This window comes from Artibeus jamaicensis, unplaced genomic scaffold (assembly GCF_021234435.1).
Source record: "Artibeus jamaicensis isolate MK-2021 breed Jamaican fruit bat unplaced genomic scaffold, CSHL_Jam_final contig_1832, whole genome shotgun sequence".
Taxonomy (NCBI): domain Eukaryota; kingdom Metazoa; phylum Chordata; class Mammalia; order Chiroptera; family Phyllostomidae; genus Artibeus; species Artibeus jamaicensis.
This window is the reverse complement of record NW_026521362.1, coordinates 1,330,970-1,349,692: the sequence shown is the minus strand read 5'-3', so window position 1 is coordinate 1,349,692 and position 18,723 is coordinate 1,330,970. Positions and strand designations below refer to the sequence as shown.

General features: G+C 38.5%; 1 protein-coding gene across 3 annotated transcripts in view; it reads left to right on the top strand.

Moving 5' to 3' along the window:
* GPD2 (glycerol-3-phosphate dehydrogenase 2) overlaps positions 1-18,723 on the top strand; it is a 136,736-nt gene that overhangs the window by 43,664 nt on the left and 74,349 nt on the right. For all 3 annotated transcript variants that reach the window (XM_053671632.1, XM_053671628.1, XM_037138338.2), the window contains exon 3: positions 7,152-7,323. In XM_053671632.1, the coding sequence (XP_053527607.1) occupies positions 7,152-7,323 (172 nt within the window). The remainder of the gene's footprint in view (positions 1-7,151; positions 7,324-18,723) is intronic.

Here is an 18,723-nt window from a genome sequence, read left to right as displayed (position 1 = left end):
ATGGGTGCATCGCCAGGTATGTTTACATTGAGAAATGTTGCTTACTGTCATGTAGTTATAAAGAAAAAAATCATTGTTTAGAAAGACAAAGTAACTCAGAAGGTAAAGGCCATTAAAATATTTTAAGATTCACTATAAGGAGGTGATTGTTGCATTTACTTTCCAAAAATATACAGTCTATTCAGTATCAACAAAAACATGAAGCAATTTCCCTTAAATTTAACAGTTCCATTATCAGTATAAGATTAAATCACATAACATGGGAGAGAGCCATAGTTTTGCAGTATGTAGTGATTTGCATGAAACCCTACTTTGTACTCCAGTTATCACTCCACATGATTACAGGACAACCTGGCTGTTAATTGCCTGTGGTCTTTAAATATGCACTTCTTTCAGAAATAGACACTAATTATTAGATCTTGTTTTCAGTCTCACCCGAAGTTGCAAATGTCTAGGAATTTGTTGTTGTTGTTTTCATTTGCAAGTCTAATGGTTTGCAGACATAGTGAAGCTGATCTCATTCTGAGTCCTGTTCTGTGTTCTGGGATAGAAACTCCAAGAGTATGTGGCTTTTCCATTTTATGTCGGTGTTCGGCGTGTCAGTCTCTTGACAAAAGCTGTATGCTTTCTATCAGAATGCTGGAGGAATTTTATCTTTTTAAAATGTATACAAAAATTTGCTTACAAGTTAATAACAACAACTACTTCCTCAGAGTCCATGATAATTAAATATAATCATAAATAACAACATCAAAATAATATTAAATATTATATATTCTAATTTATCCAAGATAAGAATTTTGTGTTTGGGAGCTGTGGTTGGAACTGTGCTAGGCAAAAGGCAGTTTGCTTCGTCCGGGGCTCTCCTTTCCCCCCGCCTCAGTGGCTGAATTGGGAAATGCGTCTGAGTCGGGTGGTGCTGGGCCTGTCCTGTCTGTCCACCAGGGCTGGCAAACTTCTGTGCCTACTGGGGCCAGACTGCTGCTCTCAAGCCAGTGAAGGGGAACGCTGGTCTAATAAGAACGCACAAGTCCTACCTAAGGGTAGTTCAGTTTAGGCAGACTTATCTCAGAAATCTTAATTTTTATGTGAAATATAGCCATTTAAAAATATTGGATGTGTAGCTCATATTTTTAAGAAACTGATGTGCTAATTTGCTAGTATGACTTCTTCTTTTAACCCGTGGCAGTCTACTTCATTTATAGTTAATTGTCACCCAGCTAATGCCTCTTCGTCCGTCTTGACCTGACGTAGCTATAATTTTTAGGCAACTCTCTCCAGTTTGGGTTAGGGGTACCTCCTGTGGCTCTTGTAGTGTATTCTCTATCTTAAATCCAGCAGTTAAGCAATATTATACTTTTTTTTTTTTGTCTTTTTGATTGTCTGCCATTGTGTAGCTTTTTTGAGGACCTTCAATACATACTGGTTGAATGAATGACAGTAGGTAAGATGTCTTCTCAGGACACTCGAGGGAGTTTTGGTTTCTCAGGTGATTTTGCACAGGTTGCTTTTCCAAGACTTCTCCCAGAATCTCTGGGTGAGTCCTTGAATGGAGCCCATCCCCAGATGCCTGCTGGATCCCGCTCCTTAGAGAGAAGGAGGGCGAGTAGAGGGCAGTTGTGGGAGGATTCGGAGCACAAAGGCCTCAGAGAGCAGGCTGGAACTACTGTGGCGGCGTTATTCCTGCCGCGCTCTCTTCGATTCCCCTCCGTCAGCCTGTTCTAGGGAAGGTGGAGTGCAGATGTGTTTGTGACTCAAAGCCATATGAAGCCAAAACGAGTTTCCTGTCATAATTAGAAGTAGGGCCTAAGGCTGTTTATTCCCTCTAAAATAAACGTGCTGCTTAGCTTCTCAGTTGCAACACTTCCCAGCTTTTATGAGAAAAAATAAACAAAAATAAAATGTTATTTTAAATGTAGTGTCAGAAATTCAATAAATTACCCTCAATAGTGTCGTATATTTAAAAAAAAAATGGTTTGGAAGGACTGTTCAGCAAAACCTCCACAACAAAACCACACCAAAAAATAAACTCAAAAAACTTTCTGCATTTGGCAACTGGTAGTAGATCATCCTATTATAACTATTTAGTCTTTTTCTTTATTTTTTTCTCAGATTATATGTAGAGTCAGTGTGGTGTAGCAGTGTGAAAGTCTCTGTGGCCAGACTGTAAGTTCAGTTCCCAGCTGTACCATATTCCCATTGTATAAGCAGGGGCCAGTGGCTTAACTTCTCTCCTGTTTGCTTCTTCTGTAAAAATGGAGACCAAAGCAGTACCTAGTTCATGGGGTGATTGTGGGGGTTAAACGAGTAGAAAAAAAGTAAAACCTTTATAATAGTGCCTGATACACAATGACTATATACAAATGGTCATTTGTATCAATTCCCCCTTTATAATACACAGTTCTGTGACTTTTTGCAAGTACATATGTTATATAACCATTACCACAATCAAGATATAAAACCATTTCTGTCAACCTCAAAAATTCTCTTGTCCTACCAATTCTCTTAGTAGTCAGTCTTCTCCCCACCAACACCCAAACCCTGTCAATCATTGATCTGTTTTCTGATCTGATACATTTGCTTTTATAGAGCATCATAAAAACAGAATCATACCAGAGGTAGGCTTCTGAGTCTAGCTTCTTTCACTTGGCCACGGGGATTGGTAAACTTTTCGGTAAAGGGCCAGGTATTAAATGTTTTAGGCTTTCAGGCCATATAGTCCCTGTTGATACTCATTCTACTATTACAGTCATGGACTCTACATGAATGATGGGGTATGACTGTGTTTGAATAAAACTTTATTTATTAAAACAGGTGGCAGCTAGATTTGGATGGGAAACTGTCATTTGCTGCCATGACTTAGCATAATGAATATGAAATTCATGTTTCATCTCTCTGAGTAGTTTGTTCCCTTTATTTTTAATTATCACTCCATTGTATAGATGTATGATAGTTTGTTTAGTCATTAGAAGGATGTTTGAGATTTCCCTAGTTTTTGGCAATTATAAATAAAGCCACTATAGACATGGGCCTGTGGGTTTTTGTATTAATACAGGCTTTCATTTCTCTTGAATAATTAGGAAGAGGGTTGCTGGGTTGTACCGTAAATGTATGTTTCCCTTTATGAAAAACTCCCAGACTTTTCCAAAATGGCTCTATCACTTTGTGTTTCTGCCAGCAATGTGAGAGAGTGCCAGTTATGTTGGAGCCCCACCAGCACTGGTATTGTCTACTCTGAAAGACTGTGAAGAACCTTAGGAAATAGAGTAAAGATGCTTAGCATTAACTTAAATTAAGTTGGAAGCTCTTGAAGGGTTTTACACATGGAGACAACACTAGACGGTTTTTAAAATAATCGCCCCAGCTGCAGTGTAGATAATGACTTGGGAGGCGGCATGGTGGGTGTGTGAAGACCTGTGAGAGAATAGGATATTAGCATAGGGGCAAGGGAGAGCACCTTGACCTGATAGGTGGCAGGGAAGATTACGTGACTAGACGGGAGAATTTTTAAAGAGATGAACTTGGTAGAAATCAGTGATTCATCACACGGGACTTGAGAAAGTGGTACAAGCAACTAGATGTATAATTTTACTTGTGTAACACTGAGAGGAAAAAAAGCTTGGGGAGATAAAGTCATCAGTTCACTTTTGAGATATATGTGAGACATCCAAATGGAGGTACCAAATAGGTAGTTTGATGTGTGGTTCTGGAATAGGGTAAAAAATTGGAAGTCAGCGTGGTATAAAAGATAGCTGGCGATCTGGAGTTTGAAGAGATTCTCTGGAGAGTCTTTAGTGATCTGAGAACAGTGACTAGGACAGATCCAAGAGGAACCTCAGTGTTTAAGGTTAGGCAGTAGAGGAATATCCAAAGGAAAATAGAAGAGATACATGGGGGGGGGGGCAGAGGTCAAAAGGAAGGAGGGAGGGAGGAGGAAGAGGCCAAGGAGGAGGAGAAGAAAGGAGAAGAGAGAGAGGATGAATGAGAGTCTTAGTTTAGAAGGCTGTCTCCCAGGTGCCTAGGCGAGGATCAGTTTTGTGGGTGCTAAGATGACAACTACAATAAGGGGTGGAATGTGCTCATGGGATTTAACACTGCAGTGGACATGAGCCAGTTTTGGTGGTGGTGGTGGTGGTGGTGCCAGTATGTATGAGAAAATTGAGATTAGATTGAGTTGAGGAGTGGGTTGAGGAGTGAGTAGGAGGTGCAGCAATAAAAATAAGGCAAGAATATGCAGGGATTTCAAGAATTTTTAGGGTGATTGTTAGAAACCTAAGTTGAAAAGGTGTTCTTGATTATTAAGACAAGTTAGAGTATGCTGGTGAGACCGAGGAGGCAGGGTATGAAGACAGAAAGTCAGTGTGGTCAGTGGAACGTGATACCCACAGGCATGGGAGATGCCCATCGAGATCTGGCATTCTTGCTGAAGACGTTCAGTCGAGTTTAGTATTCATAGTTATGATCTGATAGCTGAGAAGAATATGGGGCTTTCAGTATTACCAAGTTCTAATGAGGTATATCATAATACATTTATTTGTCAAGTATTTATAGAAAACTTGCCAAACAATACATGTCAAATACTTTTGATGTGTGAAGATGCACTGGCAGTTTAGTCACTTGTCAGTCTCATGTCCCAGTCCTTCCTACCCGTCTGTGGAAGCCCAGTTAAAGTCCTCTCCTGCCCTCACCTGCTTTGTGTATATATTTATACACACACACACACATTTATATAAATATTTTTCTCATCAAATGATGGAAGGTATAGGCCACGACTGAAAGTTGTTTCACTCTCCACAGCACGTAACAGTTACATTTATTTATTTGTTCCCATAAATGTATGCAATGTGAACACGGGGGAATGATTATTAACAGATAATTGAAAGTTATATAAGGCAGAATAATATTTTTGTGGCTTGGCATGTGATTTAGTAGCCTGAGAAATTATGGTACCTGATTATCACCTTTTATTTTTACGATAATTAGTGAAATGTGTTGTGAAAGTTCCCTTTTATAGGCTATTAAGGAATCAACAACAGTAACTCTTTGGTGGTACTTTATAGTGGACCAACTACTTTCATATCAATGCACCGTTCAGATAGAGGATAAATCAGAGATGAAGAGATAGAGGCATCACATGGGCTTTATCCCATTTTACAAGTGAAGAAACCAAACCCAGAGAGATGGAGGGTCTAAAGTCATGTTGCTGGTAAACAAGACTGCTAAACTGGGACTCTCAGACCCAAATCTAGGTTTCTGTCAGGATACTCTGTGGCTTCTAGATACAGTTTTGTAGAAATCCAATTGCCCTGATTATATTTGGTTTATTTTATTTAAATGAATAAAAGTTAGTTATCAGAACAGTCTCTTGGTCAGTGCCAAGACCACCTTTCTTTGAGCAAGCTGTGGTTTTGTGGTTCAGAGCATCCTGTGTGGCCCCTACAGCAGAATGGGAAAAAAACACGGCTACTTGGGCTTGTACAGATATTGTGATTCAAAGAAAAGAAAATAGAAATGATACGAGGTCTGTCCAAAAAAAGTACAGCCATTGTTAATATAACAAGAATGGTTTGGGCCACATTGATTAACCTGGCAGCCAAGGAGACTGGACTGGAATGTGGACTGGAATGCACATGCGTGAACAACGATGACTTCACTGTACTAGTAGGGGGGCAGCAGATTCCGTTGAGTGGGCATGTGTACTTTGTCGCTGTCACATTTCGAAATGACTGAGCCAGTAGAGCAAGGAATCTGCATCAGATTTTGTGTTAAGCCTGAACATTCTTCTGTGGAAACTATTGGGATGATTCAGGAGGGCGCAGCTGTGGGCAACGGGTGAATGACAGCTTCATTGTCACTACAATGCACTACAATGCGCCTGCTGATGCATCACGTCTCATGCAGAGTTTTTTGGCAAAATGTCAAATCACCCAGGTGACTCAGCCCTACAGCCCAGATTTGGCACCCTGTGACTTCTGGCTTTTCCCAAAACTAAAATCACCTTTAAAAGGGAAGAGATTTCAGACCATCACTGGGATTCCAGAAAATACAGTGGGGCAGCTGATGGCGATTGGGAGAACTGTGTGAGGTCCCAGCGTGCTGTCTCTGGGACTGAGGCATCACTGTCTTATGTGCAGTGTTTCTTGTACCTTGTATCTTCAGTGAGTGCCTTTTTTTCATGTTACTTGGCTGGGTACTTTATGGACAGACCTCATCCATCTGTGGGCAATGAACTGTTAGAGCAGTGTCGGCCTGCACTTTTCGATACGGTGAATGATACTAGTGTTAGCATTTTGGGAAAAATGATAATTATCTAGTTTTCTAGGCTTTTGACTCTTAATTTCTGGCAACTACTTTATTTTTTTTTAAAGAGTAGAATCGTTTTGAATTTGGGTTGATAAGTTACATTCTAATGGAAGGTCATTATTCTTAGGGGAACTATAGTGGCTTTAGCTACATTATTGTTAAAACTTTCAAAAATCAAAGTAGTGTATATTAAGTGTGTACAATTTGTTACTTTATATTAAAACATTTAATGGGTAAGTCTCTGACTAACATCTTTGAAAAATATTATTCTTACTGGCTTTAGTTAATTATTTAAACTTGTGTTAAAGAGATTCTTTTCAGTTATACTGCCTTAAATTTATGGACCTTCAATCTCTAGAATATATTTTTGTCAGGGGAATTCAGGAATGAAGAACGCACACTTTTAAGATATTTTAGAAAGTCATAAAATGCTTTTTACTTCTCCTTCCAAAACTTTAAAATGTTATTTGAATGAATTGCTGCTACTGGATACAGACATTTCCTTATAGGTTCTATAAATTGTCTTAGACAGGTATTTGGTATTTGGGAATTGCCGTACAATGTGGGAAATAATTAAATTTATCTGCATATGAAACCATAACAAGCAGCAGAGAGAGGTGAATCTGAAACCAAGTGTTCCAAGGCTCAATAGTTGTGATTCATGAAAAAAAACAACAACCCAAAAAACGAAACACCTAGATTTTAACAACTTTTTCCCCTCAAGGCAGTTGGTTGTATAACTCCATGTGGACTGCGGTCTTCCTTAGCATTTCTCTTTTAGTATATTGTAAAGTTTATTAAATTAGCATTCCAGATGAACAACTGAGAGTGTTCTCCTTTTCCGTCAGATGACCCTGGCCTATGTTGAAGCAGCAGAATGCATTTCAGAACCTGTTAACCGGGAGCCTCCTTCCAGAGAAGCTCAGCTACTGACTTTGCAGAACACATCTGAATTTGATGTCCTCGTCATTGGAGGAGGAGCAACAGGGTGTGGCTGTGCACTCGATGCTGTCACTAGAGGTAGGTCCCAAAGTGGGTAAATGTAACACAGATGAAGAAAGGTTTCCTCTTCCTTCCCAGTGTAAGAACACACTGGGCCCTTTGTGTTAACGCTCATGTTTCTCTCGTGGTTGCTAACTTTCCACCCTTTGCGAAGCACCTTCAATTTTAATGTATGCGCTTACACAATTTAACATTAAATAGGACTTCTAGACACTTTAAATGAATTCATTTAAAAAGGAAGCTGTATTCCTGTGATTTTATTAGTCTGATGCTCTTGTTAATTTTTTAGTACATAGTAAATGCATCTCTAGGAAATAAAAATATTTGTATATGATCTAAAATCTCATCTACGTCAGTAAAGAGTAGAAAAGTTTCATTAAAGTGAATTATTCTATTAAAATAGTTCTTTTTTCCCCCCCCGTATCTCTTAAAATCACTTCTTCTAGTGAAATACGAATCGCAGTCTGGGAGACTCCAGCCTGTGCAAACAGTAGACTGTGCCAGCCTGCACTTCTCCCTCGGCCACTGCGTTGGCCAACATTGGGAAAGACGTGATCAAAAGTTTCATTTTTAAAAATGGAAACATGACATGGAAAGGAAGAAATATTAGTATGGAACACCAATGCTGTTACATAAGATATAAAATAATTTTTCCTGTGGTCTATTATTGTGGAATCACACACACGTGGGGCAAGTAACCTAACTTCTCTAAGGTTCCTTGTCTTCCAGTAAGGAAAACACTTTCTGCCAGGGATGTCGAGAGGGTTAAATGTGGCGCCATGAGGAGGACTCAAAAACTGTTCTGTCACACACGTGATAGACAGTGTTACAGCTGTAACTACGAACATGAAGGCAGTCAGAACCACTGGTCCTGGACAGATAATGCTTTTTGGTGTTTTTAGGTCGGTCAAATTGGGGGCTGTGTACTGCTGCAAGGGATTTGGACTCAGTATTTTAGTTACTACCTGAGGTTCAGTATTTATTGCAGTTTCTTGCTTAATGCTAATAGTTTGTTACTTAAAATAATTCTTCTTAGACTATTTTACTACCCCAGCTATTCTAGATTTTGTTACCTTACATACTTGGTGGAATTTACTCTTATAGAAATGAATTAAATTGGAGATTTAGGTTACACACAAAAAAATTGCCCTAGATTTACTGTATTTGCACAGCACTCACACTTAAATTTTGATCTATGTAGACTTCACAACCCAGGTCCCTTTGTGACTTCTCAATAATGGCAAATGCAAAATACAGGCCCTGGAATTTTTTCTGTTGCCAGGAAGATCCCAATTTTTATATAATTTTTTTGTCTCTGTGGTTTGTAATTTGGGCCGGATTATCTTTGGACATCCTAAAGCAGGTGGAAAGAGTGTTTACAGTTACTTCAAGGTATTTGAACTCAACTCTTTCCCCGTAGGCTTGAGAAGGAGAGTGGAAAGAGAGGACGTATTCCCAGCGTAATGGGGAGCCTTGTACCCCAACTCGTGCCGGGGCCACCCCAGGAGTTAGAATTTACCAGTGACAGTTTTCTATGTCACACAGGATCATTTTCCCAGTGGGGTTCAGTAAAAAATATCTCTGATGTTTCCACTTACGTTTATGCTATGTACTGAAATACATAACAATTTTTAAGATTTCAATTCTGCAAATATTTACCGAGTGCCTGTTGTGTAGGCATGGTGATATGCAAGGCACTGCTTGAGAATACAAAGATAATTGTTATGGTTGGTGCCTTTAGCATGCTCACAGTTCTTTAGTTTGTGTTTGTGTAAGTGAGTAACATTACAGAGACTGTGTGCCTTTCAAAAAGTGTTGAGAGCAAGCCCTGGCTGGTGTAGCTCAGTGGATTGAGCGCGGGCCTGCGAACCAGACAATCGCCGTTCGATTCCCAGTCAGGGCACATGCCAGGGTTGCAGGCAGGTTCCTGCAGGCCAGTTCCCAGCAGGGGACGCACGAAAGGCAACCATACATTGATGTTTCTCTCCCTCTCTCCTTCCCTTCCCCTCTAAAGATAAAAAATCTAAAAAAAAAATGTTGAGAGCATTATGGATGTATAAAGGCAAGACTAATTGTATCTGAAGACACTGATCAGGAGAAAGAAAGCTGCTGTTGAGCATAGGTAGAATTTTAATAGGCAAACATTGCTGGCTGAAAGTGTGCCAATTGGAAGGAACAGGCAGGAGGAATGGCATGGAGGCAGTGCATGTGGGAGACAGCGTGTCTTTCAACTGAGAGCATCCAGGCTGCGGAGGGTAGAATGATAGCAGGGTGGACAGGCAAAACTTCAGGGAAAAGTCCTCTGGACTGGACTGAATACACCACTTTAAGATCTTAAAGAGAACAGAATGGATAGGCAATAAGGAAGGAGCAGGCATGGACAGGTACTTTAAAGAGATCTAGGGACACAGCAGAATGGAGGTAACTTGATGGTATAGTAGGATGTGAAGAAGGGAGCTAACACATGCAAGAACCTCCCTCCCTCCCTCCCTCCCTCCCTCCCTCCCTCCCTCCTCTTTCTTTTTAAAGATAGGAGCAATCTGAATATTTCTGCAGACTCAGAGATAAAAGCCTGTGCAAGAGAGCTTTAATATGCTAGTAATAGAAGTCAGCATGTGGGACAATGTCTGGTAAAAATACAGTGGGATATCAGAGATGTGTCTTAGCTTTGGCAGGGAGGTAAGAGACATTTCCTAGGACAGAAACAAAGGGCAAAAATTCTAAGATATAAAAGAGCAGGTTGTGACTGTGAAGAGCTGTGTTCTGCTTATAGGCAGGATAGGGAACTTCTGTGTACAAAAGGTTTAGAACTACCTTACGGAGAGTGTGATAGGGTGTAGAGATACTTTGTTGAGATCAGTAAATGAAAATTTGTTATCTACACAGGATATTTGTGTGTGTGTGTGTGTGTGTGTGTGTGTGTGTGTGTATGTGTCTGTGTCCCCATGTCAGTTCAGGATTGCTCAGAGTGCAGACTGAAAAAAAATGCATAGTTTGGTAGAACGCAGAATTGAGGACTCACTGTGTGTTGACGATAAAAGGAAAAAATGAGAAAAGAGTCTACAGAGGCAGCGGAAGTGTGAAAACAGAGACCCAGAGCTTGCAGGGGGAGCTAAGGGGAGCTGAAAGATAGTTTCCCTGGAAGGGTTGGTGTTCTTGAAGGACTGTGAAGGAAGTGATAAGGCAAGCACTGTTAAATGCCTTTTATTCCTTCTCTCCTTTGGAAAAGTCTCACCTATGCTCACTTTTGAATACTTCTAGATACATCCTTTTAAAATTACAAGACTATACTGTAGTTTTTGCAGTATTTCTTTAAGATATCAGTGTATTTAGTTAATCTTTACATGTATATGATACACATTATTTTTAATGAGTGCAAGGATATGGATGTTATTATTAATGATTCTTTAGGCTGTTTCCAGTTTTACTTTTTTTTTTTTTTTCTATTTAGAACAATACTCTTTGGGAGCCAGGTACTGAATCAGCTCTGAGAATACAGACTAAGAAGATATGGTCTTGGCCTCAAAGAGCTTATAATGTATCAGTATTTGCTGGACAAATATATATTTTTTCCTTTGGGCAGTGAAGGACATTCATTAGTGATCAGGGCATTAACTAGTTGCTTAGCATATGATTGTGGGTAATAATAGTGATGATAATGATTTTAGAGACATAAGAATTTCTTGAGTCTAAATGTTGACCAGACTTTTAATTTTTTATAGTTAGTAATAGCTAAGAAAATGATGTACTTCTAATCTCTTGGCATATTGATTGTTGTTTTTAAAAATAATTGACTGCATGTGTTATTTCATATCTGTAGAATTATGATTTTTAAAAGGGATGGATGAACCTTGTATTTTTCCTTTTTTTTTTTTTTGCTGGTAGGCCTCAGGGGGCAGCCTTATAATTAAAATGTATAGAGATGCTGAAGTTAATCTATATTTATCCCTTTATTACCATTTCTGATCATATCAGTAGCCCTCTGAAGTGTGAAATAATCACGGGCATTTGGTTAATGAATTGTGCATTGTTGCTATTCATTCATGGAATTTGTTCTTTTATTATATTTGATGCTTCACTTAACAACAAATTTTGCTTTCTCTGCATTTGATATGTTTTTACCAAATTATTCCTGATTGTATCCATTAATCTTTAGTCACATTTGACAAAAATAAATTACTGTGATCTTTTAAAGTTACCAGTAATAATTACATTTTTCAGGACATCAAAGTTTTGGGGGAACACTAGATGTTTAAGGGCGTGTATAGAAATGTTTTCACAAGCTTTTTGATAAAATACTATGCCCCATTGCAATTTGGGTAATGGATACACAAAGTGTACAAAGAAGAGGAAGAAAGTCATCAAGTCTTCTTAATGAACATTTATTTGCATTCCTACCACCTGCATTTTCTTGGCAATCAATTTTCATTTGTTTCATTTGGGAATAATATTATTTTGTAAACATAATGTGCACAATTCTCCTCACGTTCTCCTGCAGGTCTCTGGGATCAGTAGAGACTGTTTCATTGTTTAATGCCTCCGTGTCCAGTTTCTGCGAAGCAACGCGGCCTTAAAGCCCGGTGGTAGGCACTTTGTCTCCGCTGGCAGCGGAGAGGCTGATAAACACATTCACTCGCTCGGCGGCCTTCAAGGTGTTTTCCTTCAGTTCTTTTTGTTCTTATATGTGACTTACGTATCGGGAGTCACCTAATACAGTTTTGGTTTAAAATCTGATTTATAAATGTAACCTTTATGGTTTCTATTAAAATTCCAGAGAAGACTGCTTCTTGCTGGAGGAAAACATTGAATTATCATCGTCTTGTTTAAAAATGTGTATATGCTTTTAGTTTATGAGTAGATCTGGCTAGCAGTTCCTGAATTCTCACTACAGGTCCTTCAAGTCTAAGGCAGTATATAGCACAGTGATTAAGGGCTTAGGTTATGGACTTAGAAAGACCTGGGATCAGATTTTGACTTCATCATTTACTAGCTCCGTGACTTTCTACAGGTCCGTTAACCTCAACGGAGAGCCTCAGGTTTCTCGAACATAAATGAAGGAACATAATAAACACCCTTGTGCATAAGTAAAAATTTGTGAAATTATGTGCATTGCAGAAAAAATGCAGAAAACGGAGGGCCTTGGAAGATAGTGTATTTTGGGAATTACAGGTTTCTACCTCTCTTACCATTTCTACCGTCATTCTTCTCCCACTGTGAGGGGAGAGAAAATCCTACTTTGGGACAGTAGAATCGCAGCACATGAAAGTTTGCTGAATACCGCTAGTTAGACTAGACTGTAGTTTTCTACTAACGTTAATCTAGAAGTTTAATGTAATTTAATTAATAATAGTGATTTTCTTTGGCAGGAGTTGGGGGGGTGGCTTGAGAAACTGCTAGTTTATCTGGAAAAATAAGCCTATGAGATTTACTAGATTAATTTTGAAAAACTAATGAGAAAGGGGGTAGAGATCTATCAAATTAAAGTGTATTCCAAAGCTAGTTTAATTAAAATAGTTTGTTAAAGGAATAGAAAGATCAGTGTAACAAAAGTAAGGGTCTAAATACATAAATTTTGCATATGGTAAAGACATTTCAGATATGTCATTATTGGTTATTAGCAAGTGATGTTGGAGTTCCCCAAATTTATACACACATAAACATGCACATATATTCTGATTATCATATTCCATGCGGATCAAGGATTTACCAAAATGCTATAAAACTATTAGAAGAAAGTGTATGTGAAGTTTTTTTTTTTAATCCTCACCTGAGATCCTGCTTATTGATTCTTGAGAGAGGGGAAGGGAGGCAGAGAGAGGGAGAGAAACATGAACTGGTTGCCTCTCATACACACCCCCCTACTGGGGACTGAAACCACAACTTAGGAATGTGCCCTGATCGGGAAACAAACCCGCAACCTGTGGATTTATGGGACAATGCTCCCACCAAGTGAGCCACATTGGTCGGGGCTGTGTATGTGAATTATAAAAACATGGAGTAGGAAAGATGCTTTTTAGCAGGACACCAATAAAGCCATTCTTTTCTTTTGAAAAGTCCTGCTAAATTTGATTTCATAAAAATTGAAACTCTTTGGTGGGGGGAGGGGGAGGAGTGGGGATAAAATACAGATAACTGTAATTGAACAACGATAAAATAACTTAAAAAAAATTGAAACTCATTTATGTCAGAAATAAACATGATAATTGGCAAGTATTTATAACATATCAAACAGGGTTTGTGTCATAATTCTTTTGAACTTTTCTATTTTTGCTTTAGTATGTCTATGATAAACTGCATGTACCTAGTTTTTTTTATGTCTAACAGCAGTTAATTTGATTCATTTCCACTTATTTGCTGCCACATACATTTATTTTGTATTTTTTACCTGTCATTATTTACTTTATGTTTCCTCTTCCTTTCCCTCCTTGGTATTAAGTCAGTTTTCTATCAGTTTCTGTTTCCATACTGTCACCTCTGTACATATGATTGCTGCCGCCATCCAGTCCCATCTGCGACTTTTCCCAGAACCAAACTGGGGCTCCTGCCCTTGTGTTGATATTGGGCAAGCCTCTGACCAGCTGCCACACTGGCTGGCGGTGCTTTCAGATGCTGCCCTTGGGCTGTCTGTCTTCCTGCCTTCCAGGCATGTCCACCGCCAGACAGTGGTTAAGAGGAGTCATCCAACCTCTTAAGTGCTGGAGCCTTTCTCCAATCCCTTCATCTAAGCGCTAGTCTGACTTCTTTACCTTTCTTTACAGGGAGACTTATGTCCTCTTGCCCTGTAGGTATGGAAATTTGGGTTTCCTTTGCTTATTTCTAGACTCGGAGCCCAGCAAGACAGAGGCTGTGGGGGGCTTGAGTATTCTGTTCTAAGTTTCTGCTGCCTGCTACATTTTCTGGTCCACGGAGTCTTTATTGTTGAGTTAACCATGTTTTCTAAAAAATATATACATAATATATATAAAATATATTTTATTACATATAAAATATATACAATTATCTCTGTGTTTGAAGGAGTTCAAAGCTAAAGTAAAGGACATATTGATCAAAATTTTATTTAAAAAATATGTATAATAGCAGAAAATTGGTACCTGGTTTAATAAATTAGGTACATGCAGTTGTTGAAAAGAAATTTATAAGTATTTACAGGGAAAATGGCTAAATTATACTGTAAATTAAAAAACAAGTTATGGCTCTGGGTGGTGTAGCTCAGTGAGTCGAGTGCTGGCCTGGGAACCAAAGTGTCGCCAGTTCAATTCCAAGTCAGGGTACGTGTCTGGGTTGTGGGCCAGGTCCCCAGTGGGGTGTGTGCAAGAGGCAACCACACATTGATGTTTCTCTCCCTCTTTTCCCCCCACCTTGCCCTCTAAAATAAATAAATAAATAAATAAAATCTTTTAAAAAACCCCAACAAGGTATGAAATAAACAATATTATGGCTTAATATAATTTTGAGCCTGCTTTGTTTTTATGGAAACAAAATATGTTAATAGTTATGTTCTAAGTTAACACAGTATCTACATTAATGTTTTATCTGTTTCTGAATATAAACAGAAATAGGTATTAAATAATCAATCTAATATTATACAATTCTGTAAAATGCTAACATTTAGTGCTGGAAAATACTAGTTCAAACCATAAGATTCTGTTCCGGAGGATTAAAGAGCCAAGATCACTCTGCAGCTTTATAGGAGTGTCATGTTTTAGAGAAATTGGTCCTTTATATACAATGCACAGCCTTTGGGTTAGTCCCTTTTCTTATTAATGGCAGTAGCTTTCTGAAATCAAAGGGTAAGTGCCCAGAGCTTTTCTAAAAAAAGATAAACACCCCTTTCCTTAAGTGATGTGATTTTTCTTTCTTGGGACCTGTGGCATTAATACCTAGGCTATGGTTCCAATGTATAGACTGTCTACGTTTTTTGATTTGTGTGTTATTAACTTGGTGCCGCTGATGGTTATCTTATAGGGATTTTTCATTCCATTTTACTGAAAAACATCTAAGAAAATCTCATCTGAAAATTTATTCTAATGAGATAATTAAGGATGCAGAGTTTAAAAGAAATCTTGCAGTTTTAATCTTGCAGTTTTATCTGTGAGATTGGGGGTAGGAAGTAACCCAAATGTTCAAAAATAGAAAATTGAATAAAGAAATCATTGCAAATATTTAATGTAATACTATCTACACATTAAAAGTGAACTAATTAAAAAAAAACTATGTATTGACTTGGAGAGTTGTTGACACTAAACAATGTTAACTGAAAAAAAAGGAGTATATTATATGATCCTAATTTGAAAAAAATGTGTGTATGTGATCATATACATCCACAGAAAATGTGAACGTTTAAACACCCAAATTCAACTGTGGTTGTCTCTGAGCTGTGTGATTGCAGGAGAGGTTTGTTTTGTTCTCTTCTCTGCATTTACTACATAGAGCATGTTTTTATGCATAATAAGATAGTCAGTAAAAGGCATTAAAATATACTTATGTTTCATGTTGTGAAAGTTAAATGTCATACTATTCCTCCCCTTAGATGGTAATTATTCTCCTGTTTTCACCCAACTACTGCTTTTAATTACATAATTTCTCAATTACAGTTGACATATAATGTTTTACTAGTTTTCAGTATACAATATAGTGATTAGACTTTTGTTTTTAAAGATTTTATTTATTTACTTTTAGAGGGGAAGGGAAAGAGAAAGAGAAGAAGAGAAACATCAATGCGTGGTTGCCTCTTGAATGCCTTCTACTGGGGACCTGGCCTGCAACCCAGGCACGGCCCTGACTGGGGATTGAACCAGTGACCCCCTGCTTTGCAGGCCAACACTCAATCCACTGAAACACACCACTCACAGCTAATTAGACATTTATATAACTTACAAAGTGATCTAATTAACTAGACTTATTCGGGTGATTACTTCATCTATCTGTCTTGATTCATGAGTTTGTTTAGTTGGAAGTATTTGATAGCTAGACATTCTCACTAAGGCAAAATTATAAAGTTAAGTTCCCACCTCTCCCTCCACCCAGAAGATGAAATTTTAACTTGCTAAGAAATGGGCTGAAGATAACTGACAGGTAGATTTCAAGTTGACTTTATTCTTCTACTATAATCCTGTTTTTATTTCACTTAAGAATTTCAGAGTAATTTCACTCCAGTATTTAAACTTCACCAGTGTCATGAAGTTCCTGAGAATACCTACTAAAAGCAATCAAAAGTAAAAACAAGAAATAAAGTAATAATACCATCCTAAATGTTCTCGTTCATCTCAGCAGTAATAGAGCTTATTGCTTTCCATTAAAAAAAAAAAAAAACCTTCCAAAAAGAAAGAAACAAAAACTCTCCTAAAATCTTGAACTACTTTAGTGAATTACTGGGAAAGCGGAGAGGCCAGCCCTTCATGGCCTAGTGTGTGGGGAGGCCATTTTTTCTGTTCTGAGGGAAGATTTTTTTGAGCTCCTCAAATACAGCCAGGAGTATTGGCCTGAAGCCTGGGCACGTGATTTTCGATGTCCTTCAAAGTTAATTATTTCCCTAAGAACACAAATATTAGCATTGAATATCACTTACAAATACTGTTCATTCTGTTTGAGAAAGTAAAACAGTACTCTCTTTTTACTTCCTTGCTTTATACTTTCAGTGTATCAGAAAACTAAGCTCTTAATTTCAGATGAGTATTTTTTCCCCAGACAAGTAATTTTTGAGGGGAGAAAGCAGTTTGGGTTTTTGAGAGGCGAAACAGAAGGGAACATGTCAGACAATGGTTAATTAGCTAAGGCGTATATTTTTGAGAAACAGCCATAACTTCTAGTAATGTCTTAACTCCTGCCTCATTCTATTGTTCTTGTCAAGAAAGATGAGAAAGGAATTCAGAACATTTAGCATATAGCATCAGTTGAAAAATTTTAAATAAACATGTGGTTTCGGTGTTTCTAGAAACTTTTGGTAATACTTTTAGATTACATTATGTTTTGATATATCAATTTAGCTATAACTTTTTTGATTTTAAAATATATTTTATTAATTATGCCTTTATAGTTGTTCTATTTCCCCCCTTCATTCCCCTCCACCCTGCACACCCCTCCCCCACCATTCCCCCTTTAGTTTATGACCACGTGTCTCAAGTTCTTTAGATTCTCTATTTCCCCTACTATTCTTGCCCTCCCCCTATCTATTTTCTACCTACCATCTATGCTACTTATTTTCTGTACCTTCTCCCCCCTTCTCCTCTTCCCACTCCCCTCTTGCTAACCCTCCATGTGATCTTCATTTCTATGGTTCTGCTCCTGATCTAGCCGTCCTCTTAGCTTGCATTTGTTTTACGTGTGGTTGTTAATAACTGTGAGTTTGCTGTCCTTTCACTGTTCATCTTTTTTATCTTCTTTTTCTTAGGTAAGTCCCTTTAACATTTCATATAATAAGGGCTTGGTGATGATGAACTCCTTGAACTTGACCTTATCTGAGAAGCACTTTATCTGCCCTTCCATTCTAAATGAAATCTTTGCTGGATAGATCAATCTTGGATGTAGGTCTTTGGATTTCATGACTTGGAATACTTCTTTCTAGCCCCTTCTTGCCTGTAAGGTCTCTTTTGAGAAATCTGCTGACAGTCTGATGGGAACTCCTTTGTAGGTGACTGTCCCCTTATCTCTTGCTGCTTCTAGGATTCTCTCCTTCATTTTAATCTTGGCTAATGTAATGATGAGGTGCCTAGGTGTGTTCCTTCTTGGCTCTAACTTCTTTGGGACTCTCTGAGCTTCCTGGATTTCCTGGAAGTCTATTTCCTTTGCCAGTTGGGGAAGTTCTTCTTTATTATTTGTTCAAATAAGTTTTCACTCATGGCTGTTCCTCTTCCCCTTCTGGTACCCCTATAATTCGGATGTTGGAATGTTTAAAGATGTCCTGAAGGTTCCTAACCCCTCCTCATTTTTTTGAATTCTTGTTTCTTCATCCTTTTCTGTTTGGTCATTTTTTTTCTTCCTTCTGGTCCACTCCTTTGAGTCCCACTTTCCTTTCCATTACTATTGGTTTCCTGTGCATTACCGTTCATTTCAATTAGTTTAGCCTTCATATGTTCCTTTAATTTGTGACTAAAATCAACCAGTTCTGTGAGCATCCTGATCACCAGTGTTTTGAACTGTGCATCTGAAAGTTTGGCTATTTCTTTATCACTTTGAGTTATGGGTCCTGGGTTCTTCTTGAGCCATATTTGGTCTGTTTGCGCCCTTTAAGTATGAGGAGCAGAGCCTTAGTTGTTTACCAGGGTGGGGCCACCCAGGTCACTGATTTGTTATGCTACATGTGGGGGCAGGGTCAGAGAGGGGCAATGGCAGCTCCCTCTGCCACTTCCTGCCACAGGGGCCTGCGTGGTCCATCTCACTGCTAGCTCCTTCACTGGTTTATCTGCGCGCAAATGTGTG